The sequence below is a fragment of the Corvus hawaiiensis genome, chromosome 1 (assembly GCF_020740725.1).
Source record: "Corvus hawaiiensis isolate bCorHaw1 chromosome 1, bCorHaw1.pri.cur, whole genome shotgun sequence".
Lineage (NCBI taxonomy): Eukaryota > Metazoa > Chordata > Aves > Passeriformes > Corvidae > Corvus > Corvus hawaiiensis.
The window spans coordinates 62,635,429-62,653,952 of NC_063213.1; the positions used below are offsets into that span (position 1 = coordinate 62,635,429).

The 18,524-nt window shown below is 47.6% G+C and overlaps 1 protein-coding gene across 3 annotated transcripts in view; it reads right to left on the minus strand.

Moving 5' to 3' along the window:
• E2F3 (E2F transcription factor 3) overlaps positions 1 to 15,685 on the minus strand; it is a 42,114-nt gene extending 26,429 nt beyond the window's left edge. Inside the window, exon 1 of one of the 3 annotated variants that reach the window (XM_048308050.1) lies at positions 15,093 to 15,685. In XM_048308050.1, coding sequence (XP_048164007.1) covers positions 15,093 to 15,413 — 321 coding nt within the window. In that variant the 5' untranslated portion in view covers positions 15,414 to 15,685. Of the gene's footprint in view, positions 1 to 14,534; positions 14,627 to 15,092 lie in introns of those variants that run through there. The other 2 variants (XM_048308041.1, XM_048308059.1) reach the window with 2 other exon arrangements.
• Between the last annotated feature and the right edge of the window lie 2,839 nt (positions 15,686 to 18,524).

Sequence of the window (18,524 nt, forward strand, 5' to 3'; positions counted from 1 at the left end):
CAGCTTTCGCATATTGCTATCCTGTAAGCATTTCAATGCACAATGGTGCTAAAGAAAGTATTGGCAGAAAGATGGAAATTTTGGCAGCTGCTGAGGGGAGAGCTGAGGCTACTGACAGTGGGCAGCATGTGTAAGGATTGCGAGATAGGTTTGATGTGTTTATCTCACAAGTAATCAATAACAAAATAGTTGTTTGAAATCAGACAACAGATTCAAGTGAAACTCTTATTTCGCAGCCCTGTGAGTTACAGGCTGTCTCCAAAGTTAGTTCCACACTACTTGAGTTTGTAATGGAGATTTCCTTCCAATAATAATGATATCCCTTCTTTTAAGCTAAAGTTGAAATTCAGCAGTATATTCTGGTCACAAAGGCAGAATTCTGCTGTGGCATGGAATAAGCTCTTGCTGCCATGCAGGCTGGCTCCACCTGGACATTTGAGGGGCACAAAAGAGACTTTGCTATGAGTGCAGTCATGAAACTCAATCTTCCTCAGCTAACTTTGCATGTGACTGGCATTCATTACCACTCATCTGACCAGAAGCCCTATGAGCCTTCCCTTGTGTACCTTCCTAAGCTACACAACGCAAGACCCTCGGCCGTGGCTGCCGCAGCAGTGGGTTGTAAAAGCCATTCCAACTTCTACCGCCAAGCATTCTGTGATCTTTCACGTAAGACCACAACTCCTTTACTTTCACCTATTAACCATCAGTCACATTAAAGCCCTGCTCAGAACTGTACCTGTCAGACTGTACCTGCCAGAGCAGCACAGCCAGTCTTTCCTCTGGAGGTATTCCCTGAGAGCAGCGATTGCTGAGAAGGCCTCCAGTATTGCAAGCTCACTACATACATAACTTCTAGGCACAAATTACATTTATATCTTCACCTACTTCAGTCTCAGCCATCAGACTGTAATTAAATTACACGTAGCCTGGGAACCTCGGTCAGGGGCTGGAAGACAAGCGTACGAGGCATGGTGCAAACAGCAATGAGCAGATTTCCAGTTTAAGGAAATATAGCTTTCCTCCATGAGCTGAAGATGTTTTCAGCCATATTTACTCCTCCATGTGCTAAACTGCTAAACTGCCCCCAAGCCCTTCAAAGCTGGAGATGGGGAGAGCGTGCGAGTTCCCTCCAGCCCTTGGGCACTGCTGGCCAGGCTGTAGCAGCTGCACGCCCTCGGTAACCTAAGCAGTGAGTAGCGGCACAAAAGCTGCCTATTTCTTTGCAGAGCCATCTGTTAGGGTTTAGTTCCACACAACTCCACTGGCTTCTAGGAGATGCTGAGGTCACACACACAGCAAGGCTCTTGGTCTGCTGCCACTCCAAGCAAGAGTCCCGTGTGTGGGGAGAGGACATGGCCGGGGACAGCCTCTGCCGGCCACCTCCACCCTCACCATGCGGCTGGCTGGGCCAGGGAGCTCACTGTGCTGAAAACTAATCACTCAGCCAAGTGTTAGCTTTCAGCTGGAGCAGTCCTCAGTCTGACAAGCACGGAGAGGTACGAGAGCAGGCGCCAAAGCAGGGAGGGAGGGCAGCATGACCCTCTTTGTGGCAGCACCAACTTGGATCACTGCAAGTTGACTGTGAAACCACATCCCCAAAGTGTTTCCCAGGATGGTTCCAGGAAATCCCCTCTGTTATGGGAAGCACTTCCAGCAGCACAGACCCAGTTCCCAAATCATCTTTTGCTTCCTAACCCATCAGGTAATTAAGGCTACTCTGACTTATGAGAGGATTACATTTCATTTCCAGGAACATGCAGATAGAAAACAGCAGGATATTTTAGTGTTCAAGACAGCCAGCCATTCTCGTGCTGCTGAACTGAATGAATACAGCATGTTAGTCTAGGGCACGATGGTGAGGAGCAATGGGAAAATCTCTGTCCTTCAATAACCTCCTGCAGAAACCCATCATGACTGAATTGCTTTGCATTTCAATCCCTGCATGAAGCTAGTAACCACCTGAAGGATCTTGACAAGGTATTTAATCCTCTTCTTCATGTTACTGTCTTCAGAAATACCCAACAGTCTACCAAGCAGCACAACAGCTTAACAGCATGTGACTACTGAATTTAAGATGCTGTCATAGCTACCCTAAAAGAGTATCCTCAAAGTGTAACAAGGAAGAAACTGGAACCATCAGTTAGTAATATTATCACTCTACTCATAGCAGAAAACAAAGAGAAAAAAGCTAATCAAATACTACCACCTTTCTTCCCCTCTGCTATTGCTTCTCCTAACATTGACCACATTTGTGGTTAAATGCAGGGAGTCAAACTTCCTATAAGCAGTGCTGTTATGGTTCCAGATTTCCACTGTGGTTCAGCTGTATCACAGCTCTGGAAAGGCAAACTGGCACGTGCTCAAACCGCCACCTTCCCTTATTAGGGTGAAAAAATTCCATATTGTGACTCTAAAAGGTCCTTTACCTGAACCACCTCGCTGGTCTGCCTTCTAAGATTAAAGATCTTAATAGTAAACTTAAAAAAACCACTTTGATATTGATATTCTGGACAAAAATGCTTAGTGAGAATACTGATGCAATTTCATCACACTAGAGGAGATGCATGTAGCCAGTTAAAAGTATTGTCTTAATGGGAAGGTACATTTTAATTCAAGGTTCTGGCTGGGAAGATCACTGCACCTGCTCCATGCTGGGGCTCATGCCCACACAGTCATGGAGAGGCACTCAAAGACGAGACACAGCAACAAAGAGGACAAAAAGCATCATCTCTCAGGGAGAGGTGAAGTACTTGTAGAAGGCATTCAGCATTACTCTGCAGCAAAAGGAACAATACATTTTCATATGATTTGAGCAACATAAACCAAAGAGACTGGGCTGAATCAGACAAAGTATCTGACATCAGACTTTCAAGAGGAAAGCAAACCTTCCAGGACCATTACAGGCAGGCAGGCTATTCCTAATCTTCTAGGCCACACTTGCATGATCAGTGGGAAAGCCGGGGTAGCTCTCGTGGGCAAGTACATTTGCTGGGATCTTTATGGCACCCCTCTCATGTCATTGCACTATTACACAAAGCTCCAGATTGGTTGGCTTTTCCCACTCCAACAAGGCTTTGCCATCCAACAAGTCAATAGGGCAAGCTCAAGTATCTGATATTTTTAGGTAGATACACTATAGCACCTCACAGATGCCTCAAGTTTTCTCCCTGCAAGTTCTGAAGGCAATTTCCCCCTTCTCCATTGTTGGTTGAGCAGAGTTTGGGGACTGCTCTTCACATGCTGAGGCAACTGAGCTTTTCAAACAGCTGGGAAAGCCACATTTCTCCACTTCAAATTAAGTACTTAGAACAGATATAATTCCCATCTAGTACAACTGGTGCTGCTCCCCCACCTTGGAGGAAGTAGGGAAGTGTTTTGAAACTGGCACTGAGGCCATCAAAGAGTGAAAGGGTAGTCAAAAAAACCCAAAACAGTACAAATCTTAAGGGCAAAGAAAAAGACTGAAATTCTGATCCTTTTTTACTGAAAACATGGTAACTCTTGATTCTCTTCAAAACAGAAAGACCTGATTTTGGCCTTAGAGAAAGGAGTCCATCTTACTCTCTGCATTGCAGAAGAGAACAATCACATTTTTGCTTGCTCTGACTTATTGTTAAATTGATTATTCTCCAGGACTAGGAAAGAGGGAGAAAGGAGGGAGATTGTAATCACCCTTATAAAATTCTTTTAGGTAAAAGAAGTGAATGCATCTTACTTTTCCTAGCAACCCTCTTTCCTAATTCTGAAGCAAATAAATCACACTAAGGATAGTATCTTGAACATATGGCTCTGAATAAGGGGGATTTGCCTCCTTTTCTCCTCTCTCTTTTTTTTCTCCTCTAAATTAAATATGCCAGTCTCTGGAATTCCCTACACGTTCCCTTTCACAGCAAAAGGGGTTTCTGTCCCCCTAAAATGCAAATACCACAAAAAAAAAAAAAAAAGTCCTTTGTAACTACTAACTTAATTCTGCCCACAGAAGGCTGTACCTAAGTTTAATATCTAGCCAACAGCACACAACCTGTTCACTACTGTTGCGTTCACTTCCCACATATTCAGCAAACACAAAGCTACCAAGACAAGAATAGGGACAGACTTCAGTGAGCCAAGACTAGCAGCAACATGAAGAGCATCTTTACAGATGAACAGGTCATAACAACGCTGGAGGCTGCCAAATGATCCTGCATTTTTCTTTGCCATCTCTCATGTAAACACCTACAAAGCACATGGCTCCAAGTACAGAAACTCATGGGATGCGTTTTTACTTTGCCCTTTGCTTCTCCATGCACAAGACACCCCATGTTGCACAGTCTGGGCTTAGAATGCTCCCCCTGTCTTTCTGCAGAGCAGCAGAAGCAGAGGATCACTGGGAAGGATGCTGCGAACCCCTAGATCTGGAAGAGCTTTTCCACATGCACCCTGCAGGAAGGGAGAAACACCCCCTGAAGTTCCTCACTCCCCTGCCTGCAATCCAAGAATGCAGCTGGTGACACTGCGTGGAAGAGGATCACAGAGAAGTTTGCCAGCAGGAATGAAGGGGTAACAAGGATTCCAAAAGCCAACGGTCTGCATTTTTCTTTTTTTTGGTAAGCAAAAATAAAACCAAGCAACACAAATGTGACTAGCAATAGAAATCAGGAAGGAAATGTAAATTATTTTATAGAAAGTGTGAATCAAAAAAGCCACCTGAATGTTTCTCTGTCACAGGCAATTTCTCATGTTCTTTTATGTCATCTTTGCAGTGTCAGTTTTTGAGAGAACAATTCTCAGCTCAGCACGACAGAACAGTAATACCAACGGGCATGCAGAACATTAGCATGTTATAAATAAACTGCTAATTTGAGGTGGGAAAAATCATCAAGGCAGCTCTTATGATTAAGAACCAGAGAAAGAAAATGAGCAATTTGCTTATGCTTTCAGGACACTGTACTTAAGAAAAAAAAAAAAAAAAAAAAATAAGAAGAGCTTTTTCTAACCCCTAATTCCTGAGAGAAAAAAAGAATAAACCCAGTGAAATACCCACTGTTGAGACAAAGAAGCCAGTGGAAATGCTATTATAATTTTTAAAGCCCTCCCTGCACCCACCTCAAGTAGTGAGTTGCCTTTTTTACTGGCTCAAAGAATTTTGTGCTTAAGGGTACTACAGCCGGGTTGTGAAGTTTCAGCTTCCTCTCACGCGACTTGCAGTTTTACATAACTCCCAAGAGACACTTTTTGGCCACAGATAACACACAGCCGAAGAAAAAAAAAATCAACCCACCCTAAAAACGTATGAGGTGCAGAAGCATTAGACAGCAATTCAGATCTGGGTTACTTAGAGCCACTCAAAAAAAACTCTTACCATGAAAAGTAAAACTTTATTCCGCTGAGCTGACGGCCAGGATTATTCGTGCCTGCGATAGCCCTGATCACCACCCTCCGTCTGCCCCGTGCAGGGTTCCCTTCCCACCCTGTCCCCAAGTCTGCAAGGACAGATAACTCCCCGCCACAGCACGGCTGCCACCTCGGGTATTATTTCTGTACCACTCCAGTATTGTTGCTCTGTACCAGCACGACGCTTACTAAGCATTGCTATAAAAAATTTCTGCGAATATCTGTTTTCCACGAGCGGGGATAATGGCCTCATTGCAATAGCCTTGATAAAAGCTCCAACAAGACAGCTTTCAGATATCACCACACAAAAGCCTTCTGTGACAGCTGTAACCAACATCAATTCCCGCTATGCGAAGACATTAGACAAAGTGTGAACTAGCTTACTGTATGGGGACAAAAAACTGACTGTCAATGTGTGTGACCAACGCTGCCTAAAAACACAACGCTGGCAAGGCAAAATAGCACCAGCATATATACATGGTAATTGCCATTTAATTCCAGAATTAGCAGCACAAGAAAACAAGTACTGAAGGCACTATTAGGTTACTAGCATCACTCAAGACATTATAATTCCATATAATTCCATTTCTAGTGTCCCTCATTGGAAAAATGACTTTAAAACCAGCAGATGTTAAAAAAACCCAAGCAGAAGGTGAAGGAAAGCCCAGTTTCCATTACAGAAACACTCAGAAAATGCAGCAAACCCTTCAGATCTGCTCCTTAGAGCATGTATTTTCCTGTAGAATCATGGAACAGCTTGGGTTGAAAGAGATCTTTAAAGGTCATCTAGTCCAACCCCCCTGCAATGAGCAGTGACATCTAACCAGATCAGGTTGCTCAGAGCCCCATCCAACCCAGCCCTGAATGTTTCCAGGAATGGGTACCTATCACCTGTCTGAGCAACCTGTTCCAGTGTTTCACTAGCCCTGCTGTAAAAAAAGTCTTATATCTAGTCTAAATCCACGTTCTTTTAGTTTAAAACCATTTTCCATTAATAATCATAGAATAACCTGAGTTGGAACAGACCAATAGGATCATTGAGTACAGCTCCTGGCTCTGCACAGGACAATCACACCATGAGCCTGAGAGCATTGTCCAAAGGCTTCTTGAACTCTGCCAGGCTTGGTGCTGTGACCACTTCCCTAAGGAGCCTGTTCCAGTGCCAAACCACCCCCTGGGTGGAGATCATTTTCCTAATACCCAGCCTAAGCCATGGTAGACAACCTGGGACACATGAACCACCATTCCACCTGTGGTACAAGATGAAACCTTTTCTGCGCATCATTTTGTACGTTTTACATACGTGTCTGCTTACACTCAGGTAGCATCCAAAACATCAGAAGCCTATTGTCAACCTCAACGGACTGCACCAATACAATTGCTGGGCCAAGAGATAAGGTTTTTACTTTCAGACCTGAAATTTGCCAGATGACACCTCTTAAACGGGAGTCTAGGAAGGAGGGATGAAAACAAGTCTACTTGTCAGTTTGTTTCTGAAAAACATTTGAAAGGCAAATTTGAAAGCTAAGATTTTAGACAGCATAGTACACTCACCCTGTGGAGAAGTGTTTCACTCTAAAATTACATCTGTACTTTAAAATGTGTAAAAAATATGAAATCCTACAGTGCATATTCAGTGGCTTACAAAAAAAAATATATCTTTTACTGCACTCCAATTTTAGTATACAATTTTAGTTTTATAACTAACGGGCAGAACCAAAATTAAGACATTAAAAAGTTATATTCAGAGGGAACTAGTAGAGTGGACCAATGAGCCTGACATGATATATAAGAATTAGACTCTTGCACTGTATGGTGTGCACCATTGACTCCTAAACCAGAGACTTTTAATGTCACTTTAATTAACAAGGAAGGAAGTTTGCCAATGAGTTTCTTCCCCCACCCCCCTTTTCTAGCACCAAGTTATGCAATATGCAACAACTTTGAACCAACAGCTGTACAACAAGTAAAAAAACCAAAACCAGAATAGCATGGTTAAGACGAGAATGTCTTTCAAGAAGTTCATTAATGAAAATTACTTTTAGAATCTATGCATACATAACCAACACACATACCGCAACTCGGGGCTGGAATGCTGGAGCTGAAGCAGCCAAGGCTAAGCGAACATTTCTGGCTGTCCAGATTCCCAATACAACTTATTTTTACCAAAAATAGTTCTTTACATGTTTTCTACAAGTTTTCATAGATCTTTGCAAAACAACTAGTGGCTTGCAAGGTCTATGTGACAGGACTGTAAAATTTCATTGTAAAAATAAAGAAACGAAAACCAAAATAATAGCAGCCTCCACTTTTAACAATGACTTGTCCATATAAAGCTCAAGATACCAAGGACTCAATATCTGCAATGCTGCAAGTGTGCATCACAGGAAACACCCCGTATCTTCTTAAAAATCAGGTTCTAGACCCTGGAAGTAAGGCACCTGAATATGCCACCAGCCTTAGGAAGTGGACATTTCTGGGCCTAAAAGCAGCCACATACAAGTTGGATGAAATCTTGAAAGTAGCTGCAGCTGATCAAACTAAGTCCCCTACTCAAAGAAAGCAATGAAACAGGATACTGCTTTTACCTTTAGAGGCAGGAATAAAGGAAAGCCATATTTGCCCACATAATTTAACACACTCACAGAAGAGATGCCAGCTGATTCTGAAAAGGTGATCTTTAATGCTCCACTTCTCCATCCTAGCAAAGTCCTAGGCCAAAGACCTCGGGCACAAAACACCCGAGAGCTGCAGGGCGTGCACGTGCAGCAGTGACCGAGTTAGCATGTTAGTTTTCACACTGTCACAGGTCAGGTCAACAATTGTCCACATGCATAAGTGGGACAGGAGACTCATGACACACGCCATTAACCTTAGGCAAGCTCAGTTTGCAAACAACTACCAGCACATTTGCTATGCATTCATGTATGTATAAAAGGGAGGCTAAAACCCATGAAGCAGTACTCTCTTACCACACAACAGAGGCCATTTTCATTAAGCTCTGGCTTAATCAACACCTAGTCAAGCTCCTGCCTTCTCCCTTTACAGGGCTTAGGCATTAAGAACTCCATGAATGCCACTAGATCCAGCAAATAGCAGCAGCATCCAAGCAGACAGCATAGTACTTCAAGAGACACCCATGCCAGGCATAGCACTTCCAAGTGTGGTTTTGGACCAACTTACTTGAGGAAAACAGAAGTTAAATAGTTCCTTTTTAAAGATGTGATAAATTGGGCAATTTTGCCAAGCCTGTCTTCAAACAGAACTGAAATTGAAACAGAATCCAAATACCTCACCAGCAGCACCTCCAGCACCGCAGCAGCCCCATCCTGGAGGGGCGGGCAGCCTCCCTCCCACTGCACACCACTGCCCCCAGGGAACGTGATGGGAGTTTCTTCTCCCCAGAACTACAAACACAATCCTAGTCTTGACAAATAATGCAGGAAGTGATTAACTCCGCCAACTAAAACAAAAGCCCGAAGTCCAACTTAGTCATTTTTAAGGATGAGAGTTACCTCCATATATACACACTCAGCACTGCCAGCTGTAAATGAGATTATTTGCAGAGACTATAAAACCTGGAGATTTAGTTCCTCTAAGAGCTTTCCATCTGCTGAAGCCCTGCACTGGGCAGGGCTGGATCTCCATTACCACCACTGGCACAAGAAACCTACTGGAACTAAAGTCAGAGTCTCCAACTCATTCTTAGCAGGCAGCTTCACCACAAGCCAGGACTAAAGCCTGAGCCACCTTCCCACTCCTGCACACCAGCACCGAGGACCAGCCCTGCCACCAGAGCCATGGCTATCAGCCCAGCAGACACCTTCAGAAGTGAAGCCTGAATTATGCCATACTTGAAGCTACCAAGAAAAGCTCCTGTCTTCATTTCACATGCACCAATCTCATTCTTGGTGCTCTGAACAGAGGGGACAGGCTCAATTTCCCTCCCACAACCACACCAGGCCTACTGGCCTGCACAGGACCAGGCTCCAAAGAGGAATGGTGCTACTTCACTTTCCTTTTTGCAACCTACATTTCATAACGAGCTATTCCTACAGCAGTCATGCCTACTCCTCCCCTCTGTCCCACACCACCCATTCCCCTGCCCAGGGCCAGGTTAAGACCTCATGAAACAAGCTGGGTCTGAAAGGGTCTCCGGCTCCTGCAAGACCTGCAAAGTGAGTACCATGTGTTCAAAACATCTTTCAAAGCCGACAGTCCACAGAAGTTTCACAAGTAAAATCTCACAGACACACTTGTTTTCATACCCATGTGGTTCCTTTATAAAAGGACACCTTTATCTTTACATTAATAGCTTTCATTTCAGGAGAAATGAATTGTCCGACACTCTTCAGCTTGGAGAAGACATCTGAGGACAGAAGATAATTTATCATGAACTGTGCAGAGAAACACACATCAGAAAATCATTTTTCCCTACCACAGTATCTGGGATCACCCAAGAACACAACAGACAGCAAGTTCAAACTGAAAAACATAACCAAAAAGCAAGGCAAGAAACAAAAAAAATAGTTTTTTCCTTTCATACAAGATAGCTAAATCATGGCTAGAACTTGTTGCTAAGGTCAGAACTACAGCTAGATTCAAACAGCGATCACAAAAATGACTGGCCACTGGTAGCTATAAAACTCATTGTAACCCCTGATCAAGAAAGTGCTCTCTTGAAGCAAGAAGGGCTTTCCTGTGCAAGCCCCCATCCCATGCTCTTTGCTCAAATGCTTGCCACAGTCGTAGTAGTGAGGGAACCCTTCATTTTGCAAAATGCAGCTGTTCCTAAGTTCAAAGATGTTTCTCCTTTTAAATGCTTGCACACACTCACAGATGAGCACACAGTAAAAATTAACAGAACAGCACCAACATGCATGGCATAAAATGAGAGGAAACAAAACGCCTGTAATTGCTCAACCAGGTGGAGCATCCTCTACAGAAGAATAAACTGGCCATAAAGTGACCCCTATCCAGCTTTTGGTAAGCCAACTGGTGGTGCAAGGAAAATAGTCACAGAAAGATCAAGTAAGACCAACATCATAAAATGGAGGCTTGCTGGGACAATTTAACACCTCTGCACCACTGCATGGGCAAGTTCCTGTCTCGTTCCTTCATCTCACTCACCTGATCTTGGGCTCAAGATGCATGCCAGACCTAATGCCCAGACCCAGCTCTTCTACCATGTCAAAGCAGCAAAAAAACCTGTCAGCACAGCTGGATGCTCCCCAGGCACAGTAGCAGGGGAAGAGTGCTGTCTGGCCATGGGCAGAGCGAAGGAGATGATACAGAGGAGACAGTGAGGGACAAGCAAGCCTACTCCTTCCAGCAACAGTAAAGCCTTCGAGCAGCTCAGCTGTTCATGGAACCCTGCCAAAAGCCCTTATCATCGTGGGGCTACCATACTCAGGAGTTCTGCTGCAGATGGAACCACACCAGCACTGCTGGACTCTGCACGAGGATAGCGAAGCTACACTATCAGCAAGCTACAGCCCGTTCCTGTAAGGGTTTTATTAGGATGCCCACTTTTCACAAGATGTTTGTCGGCGTGGTTAGGGCAATCAGGACTTATACTGCTTTGAACTCGCCTCAGACAGCTGTATCCAAAGGACCATGTGGTACCTCCTCGGCCTCAGAAACAGTGTGTTGCTGGAGGAGAGGGATTTAAACCAAAAAAAAAAAAAATCCCTTAAATGCTATTCAAAAAGCAGAGGTCCCAGACTCATACTAACATTCATTTCTAGTAACACAAACTATCAGGCAAAGAAAACTGGTCTGAATATGAAAACACCTGTGTCTTTACATACAAACTTTTTCATTCCTGCAAAATAAAGAAAAGCTCCTAAGCTAACTGCCTGCTTCCTTTATGCGACTTACACGTTCTTCTCCCATACCTTAAATCCTTGCTCATTATTTATGTCCTACTTGGCTTGCTCCTTTACATAACACCTAAGAGAAAGACTGTGGGTTACCCCATTTTTCTCCCTTTCCAGCTGTGTCTCTGAGACTAAGGAAGGAAGGAAGAGGTACTGTCTAAACCACCAGAAAAATGAGAGAGGTACTAAGTATTCAGTTTGGAAATGTAAATCCTCCTGCCCCTTCTGAAGTATGCCGAACCAGCCTCTCCACAGCTCATGTCATCTAAAGGCCACAGGAGTTCTCTAAAGATATTGTTGTTAAGAGGATTTAGCCCCTTTTAAAAAGGACTTAACATGTGGGTGGTGTCTCCATTTAAGCATTTTCTCATGGCTAAGAAAATGGCCCTCTTCTTAAAGGCTTATCTTTACAACCCAAAGACAGTAAGAAATTCTCTACTATTTGAATTAGAAACATTTTGAGCAGCTTGCTTTTATAGCAGCCCCATTTCTGAGTACAGGGATTTGCAAATGGTTGTGACTTTCTCACACCAAGTGAGAAGGCAACACCAGCAAGAATGCTTTTGGGGTACTTCATCAAACATTAATTTCTCCTGCACTCTCATGAGGATCCAAGTTGATTCACAAACTCACTGACACTAAAACAGCATGGTGTCACAACTCCTGTGCCATATCCCTGGCCACCACTTTCCCTTGATGGTCCCTGGCACTTCCCAGATCTGCCATTAGCTGGTTCAACCTGCTTGCCTAGCAGAAAACCTTTATTTATTTAGGTCAGGGTTAATTTTCCATCCTGGGAATCCTGAGATTCCCAAACAGAAAAGGCACCATCCCCCAGAGGGTGCAAGAGAGCATGGGAGGATGCAGGACCACTGACCCATTGCCACAGCACTGACCCTGTCTCCAGAGGCTCAGGCTCTCCCCAGGGGTCCAAGCTGATGGTTGTTTTGCAAGGGTTAAGTCTTCACTACTGCTTGTGCTAAGCCATAGCAGGGGTTCAGATCCACCCACTAACACTTTCTATTAACTCCCCAGGAATCATGCAAAAGCTCCTCAAGTTGAAAGGGCAGGCAGGCTGGGTCACAGCCTCCCAAAGCCAGGGCTCTCCAAGGTACAAGGGCCCAGTTAGCAACCCTCAGCCAGAGGAGCTGCCACTACAGGTGGCAACAGGACAAGGAACTGGCTCTGGACAGTATGGAGACGCTTGCTTGGGACATAGAAGAGTGTGCAAGTTCTCATCAGTGTGGGGCTGGAGAGGCCTGTTGTTATGGACTAGGCCACTTTTCAATGGTTTTCCAGCGGAGTTACACACACACAACCACAGATAAAGTAACTAACAAATTCCCAAGGGGAAGCAGCTTACTTGGGCCAAAGAACCTTTTTATTTGCTCATGTAGTTGAGCACCTCCCTGAACAGCCTAAACTATACTGCTGTACTGACTCTTTTCCAGCCATACCATAGTTTATATTTGGAAGTGATGGGTGGGTTGCCAGTGCAGTTACATCTGCAAGGCAAGAGTATTTTCATAATCCTAACCAGTGCAGGTGTGCTGGCCAAATTTTAGACTTATCTCTACAGTCTTTTGCATAGCAGGGCCTTGTTTTCAGCTGAGGGTCTCAGACTCCATCCACTACTTGCAATTCAACTAATCAAGAGCTAAATTTATGTTGGTGCTACTTGCCTGAGCTCACTGCCTCAACTACCCAGCATTTTCTCACTCCTTTCACCAGTCCCTAACATTATTTTCTCAAAAATGCTCCGCTAGGAACCAAGGGCAGAACACCCTCACCTTCCAGTCCCAGAAAATCCTCCACGACTTTTGAGGAAAACTACCTGGAAGCTGCAGACCTTTGAAAGGGCTGGACAGTGTCCCTGCCAAGCAGTGTGCAGTGCAAAGACAAGGCAGAGCACTAGGGTGCTTCAGCCTGACTTCCCAAAAGATGGGTCTGCGGCAAACCACCACAGCTCCAAGAGGGGAACTCACATGAGCATGGCTGTCAGGGCAGAACAGGATGCACAGCCCCTTTCCTGGTGTGCCATGCATGGCTTATCACCCTGAGAGGGTGCCAGCCAGGGGCTGTAGATACTGCTGGCCTGACCACTCTCTTCCTCCCCCATCCCACATCTCTCCCTAAAGTTAATATGGGGGCTGAGGGTATACAACAGACTTGCAACTTGCATGAGGACTCTTTTGCAGGCAGAGACCAAAATCACTTTCCCTGCTTCCAAACCTTTAAGGAGGAAATAAGCCTTCCCAGGTTTTTAAGGCCAGGAGTTCCTCCCATTAGAGGTGAACAGCATAAAAAAAAAAAATAAATAAAAGCACTAAAATCATACATGAAGGTCTTACAGGATCTATTAATGAGAAATTTTAGGAGTTCCTATGACATCAACATCCCTCCCACAAAGCCAAAAAAGCCTGTATAATTTTTCCCCCAGAATCATCATGTAACATATGCTCCTCTTTGAATTCACTTACCACCACCTTCTAGGAATCAACCTTCACGTAGGACAACCAAATATTTACAAAGTGGCCTGAAGTGGCCTGGTTGACACTGAGTGCCATTAGGATACGGTGAAGACCAAGAGCACCAACAAAAAAAAAAAAAATCAATTCTCTTGTACAGCAAAGATGCTTATTTTAAAATTAAAAAATAATAATAATAATCTTAAAACAAAGCTTTAGATGGGATTTGATGAGCCTTGAAACTTCCACCACTAGCTCAGCAACCAACACCTGCAAAAACCCACACAAGAGGCAGCTTGTGACATCCTCACTGGCCTCCCAGCTGCTCCCAAAGCTCTTCCAGAAGTATTTCAGAATTACAGGACCATCCCATACCTGGACCATCACCGACTGGATGCAGGGAAGAGGAAAAGGGGGCGGGGAGAAGGGGTGTTAAACCCCTTTTTGCCCTGGCAGGGGCGCACCGGGGCGACAGGGGGAGAGGTGGGAAGGAGTTTAGCAATCCCACGCCGCCGGGCGGGGGTCGTGGAGCCCGGGGGGGTGCGGGGGGGCAGGTGAGCCCCTCCCGACGTCCCCGACACCCGCGCGGCGGGGATGCCCCGCGCCCTCCCCCACTCTCCAACTCGGCGGAGCCCACGAGGGCCAAGCGCGCACCCGAAATCGGCGAGGACAAAGAAAACCCCACGAGTGGGGGAGGCGGATTTTTTTTTTTTTTTGAGGGGGGGGGGGCGTAAATTTTAAGGAGGGGGCGTAAATTCTAAAGCGGGGGAGAGGAGGGTTGGTGCTCGCCGCCGCCCCACGAGTCACTGACCTGCTGCAGGGGCATTTCGGAAAGCGGCGGGGGCCGGGGGCGGCCGGCCGGCGGTCGGGCTGTCCCAGGCCAGAGGGAGGAGGAGGAGGAGGAGGAGGAGGAGGAAGCGGCGTCCCCCTCCCCGCCCGCCCCGGCTCCCAGTCACAGCCGCGGCCTCCGCGCACGTGTGCCAGACGTCACCGGCGGCTCCGGGGGTGAAGCGGAGACACCGGCGGGGCACGGCCCGGCCCGGCCCCCGCCCCGGGGGAGCCGGGGCCCTTCCCCGCCGTCGGCTGCTCGCTCTTAGCACCCGAGCGGCGGGACGTGGCGGGGGATTATTATTTTTTCCCCCACCCTTTTTTTTTTTTCTCTTTTTTTTTTTTTTCCCCTCTCCTTTTCAATAAGACCGGCAGCGGGGGTTGGGAAGGAGGCAGGAAAGTTTATTGCAACAAAGCGCTGCCTCCGCCTTTCCTGCCCTCCCCCTCGCACCCCGCCCGCCCTCCGGGCCCGGCCGGCAGCGGGATCCCCCCCCGTCCCCTTCACCCTCCCCGCGGGGACGGGGGGAAAACACAAAATTACCGGGGGGCGGCCTCCGCCTCCGCCGAGAGCGGGCTGCAGCAGCGCCGTCCTGCCGGCGGGTCCGTGGGGGGTGCAGTACAGCGAGCTGCCAGCGGGCTGGCCCCCATCCGCCGCCGGGGCAAAGGCACCGGGAGCCTGGGAAGCGGCGGCGGAGGAGGAGACAACACAGGGCGCCCCCGCCACCGCGCCGGTGCTGCGGATCTGGATGAAGGTGCCGGCGGCAAAGCGGGCCGGAAAGCCGGCGGGGGCTGCTCTGGAGTCCGTGGACGGCGCAGGCGGCGGCGCTGCTGCCGGGGCCGAAGGCTGGAGTCCCCTTCTCATCCTTCCCTCCGGGTCTGTCCCCGCAGCCGCGTCTCCTCCTCCCCCCCGTCCCTCCTCCCCCCCTGGCCTTCCCAGCTCCTTTCCTCCTCGATGCCGAGGCCCCGCGCAAAATACTGGGGGCTGCGGGTGCCGGGGGGGGCCCGGCTGCAGGATGCGGGGCGCCGGGGGGGGACGGAGGCGGCGGGGCGGGCAGATGCGGCGGATGGAGCGGGGCCGCTCCCGCTGTGTGGGGCCGGCTGGAAAATGGCTCCAGGAAGCGGCGGCTGCTGACAATGAATGAAGGGAAAGGAGACGGGTTACGCGCCAAGGGCCTCCCGCGAAACTCGGATTTCCCGCCCTCTTTTCAAACTAAATTTGCATGTCCCCGCCCCCGGGGCGCGCCCCGCCTGCCTCGCCGCCTCATTGGCCCCCGCCGACCTCCGCGACGTCCAACCGGGGGGGCCGCCTCCCCTCCCCTCCGCCTTCCCATTGGCCCGAGCACGGCCGCGATTTGCATGCGGCGCGGCGATTGGCTGCGGGGGCGAGGCTGGGGGATTCCCTCTGCGCGCAGCCGGGATCCCGGTTCGCCGGCTCCCTGACAGTGACAGCTGCTCCCGCACGGAGCGCCCGGCCCGCCCCGGGCACCGCCCCGGGCCCGCCCCGCCACCGCCACCCGGCACTGCCGCCCGGCACCGCCGCCGCCGCCTGCCACCGCCACCGCCACCCGGCACTGCCGCCCGGCACCGCCAGGCTCCCCCCGGCGCGGGGAGTGTGCGGTGGGCGCCGCTCCGCAGCCCTCGGGAGGCTCGCCTGCCCGCTCGGTGGGCGTGATCCCTCCTGCTGCTCCCCCCGCTCCGGAGCTGCCGGGAGGTGCCGGTTCCCGCCCGGCAGCTCTGCGGCTCGGGAGGGGTCGCCTGAGTTCTCGCCCCGGTTTGGTCGGAGAGGCACCGGCCTGCGCCAGCGGGGAAGTTCTCAGGGAACCTTTTAAAGGTGTCCCGAGATGTCACCACCGGTAGCTGGAGAACGGCTTTTCCGCTTTCTTCACGCGCCTGCATCCACAAATTTTCAAATCAGCCCACCCGAGACACTTAACTTACTTTTTTTTCCGGAAAAACTGAACGTTTAGCAAAATATTCCCTTCCATTATGGTCTGTATTACCTCCAAGAAGTGAAACAGTGGAACTATGCCCGCTAGCTCTTCCCAATTTCCTTGTGTCTTCACTTACAAAATGCCCCCTGAATCTAGGATCTAGATGATTCTAGAATCATAAAGGTTGGAAAAGACCTCCCAAGATTATTCGGTCCAACATTTGGCCGAACACTGCCATGTCCCCTGAATTTAAGCTGCGTTGCCAACATGCCCCCTTAACTTATTAAATGCCCCTCCCTGTTCAGCACGCACCAGCCATGCCCCACTTTCTCACGTTTCATTTCCAGACACACCTTTCCCTCAACCAGTGCTCCTAGCAGACAGTGTGTCCAGGCTGACACAGCTGAGTCAGGCAGATAAGGATCCTTTTCCTTGGGAACCTTCCGTGTTTCCACCTCACTGTAACAGGTACATGAACAAGGTGTTCTATCAAACCCGCAGCCCTGCCTAAAGATGCCCCTGGTCTGACCAGCTCAATTATAGTCAATGGCTAAGGGATGATACTATTGCTTGTTAAATAAAGGTATCTTCCATTCTGGGCATGTTTTCTATCAAAAAAAGTAAATTCTGCTCCATTTGGCACTGGAGAAGGCTTCATTAAGCTACTGGATGCAGTTTTGGGCACTAGACCTTAGGAAAGATACCACATGGAGAGAATCCATAGGAAAATGGGCAACAAAACCTGGCCAGGAAAATGTGTCCTTCTACAAAGGCTGGCTTTTGTTCAGTCAGAGGGAAAAGAAGGGGAAGAGGACATGGTAGTGGTGACCTGATACATAAAAGATCACAGAAGATTGCTCTTCCTCTGTGGAGACGGTAACAAACTTTTTTCTTTAGCAAATATTAAATTTAATCTAGATAATTGGGGGTCCATATATTTGGTGGTAAGGAAATCCTACAGTAGCTTATCCAGGGGTACGGGAGTCTTTTTAATAGATGAGAAAGGCTTCTTTTAGCAAGTCTTTTATTCTTGCATTTGTGCTCAGCATACAAGACCTAAAAGCCTTTCAAAGTCTTCATTATGGTCCTTCCAACCCAGGCAGGAGCAGGGGTTGCCTGGAAAATTTCATGTTCTTCTGCAGAACCTTAGCACTCTTTAAAAAATTTCACCCAAATGTTCAGTTCTGATACTGTGGACTGCTCTTAAGGAGTCAGCCAGCAGTGTCCAACTTTATGTACAGGGTGAAGCAGGTAAAAGCTGTGCTCAGCATGCCCTGGCTACAGCAGGTGTAGCAGCACCTTGCTGGCTGGGTCAGGTGCATCCTCAAGGAGAAGCAGGGAGAAGCACAAACCTCTCCCTGCTTCAGAGTTCATCTCCAGTCCTTCTGGAGCGTCTTCTGTGGCTTTCCTCTGCCATGGTCTCTGCTGTCTTCATCTAACTACCCATCATGCGAGGGTGTCCCATGCCAGGAGTCACTGCCTCGTGCAGACTTGAGGCACATCCAAGGGCCAAAGCAGGGAAGAGGCTAAGGTAGAAGAACAACAGGTGAAGGGCGAAGGAAAAGTTCAGATACAAAGAAAAGTGCAGGCAGGAAGTCAATGTGGTTCAAAGTAAAGACTTATTTTTTTTTACATGTATGGAAATGGTAGCACTACTTTGGTTGCAAGGATTTTGTAAGATGGAGAGAAGAAACGTGGGCATGATGTTACAGCATAAGGAAAGAAAAGTAATAAATAAAAAAACACAGCAAAATGACAATGGCAAAAATAGAGAGTCCTTAGAGCTGACCTTTAAAGAGAAAGAACAGCAAAATCTAGAGTATAAAAAGAGACATGTAGATGTAGTAGAACTAGCCAGGATCCCAGGAGCAGAAACAGAGCACAGTCAAATTGAGGGAGTAAAACAGACAGTGCATGGGTTAATGCATGGTACACTTCAGAATTCACTTTCATGTATTGGTTCTTTCACTATCTAAGTTTCTCGTAGCTCATTACTCTGTCAAGGGTTTAAGTCAAGTAGTTGAAATAAAATAAAGCTAAAC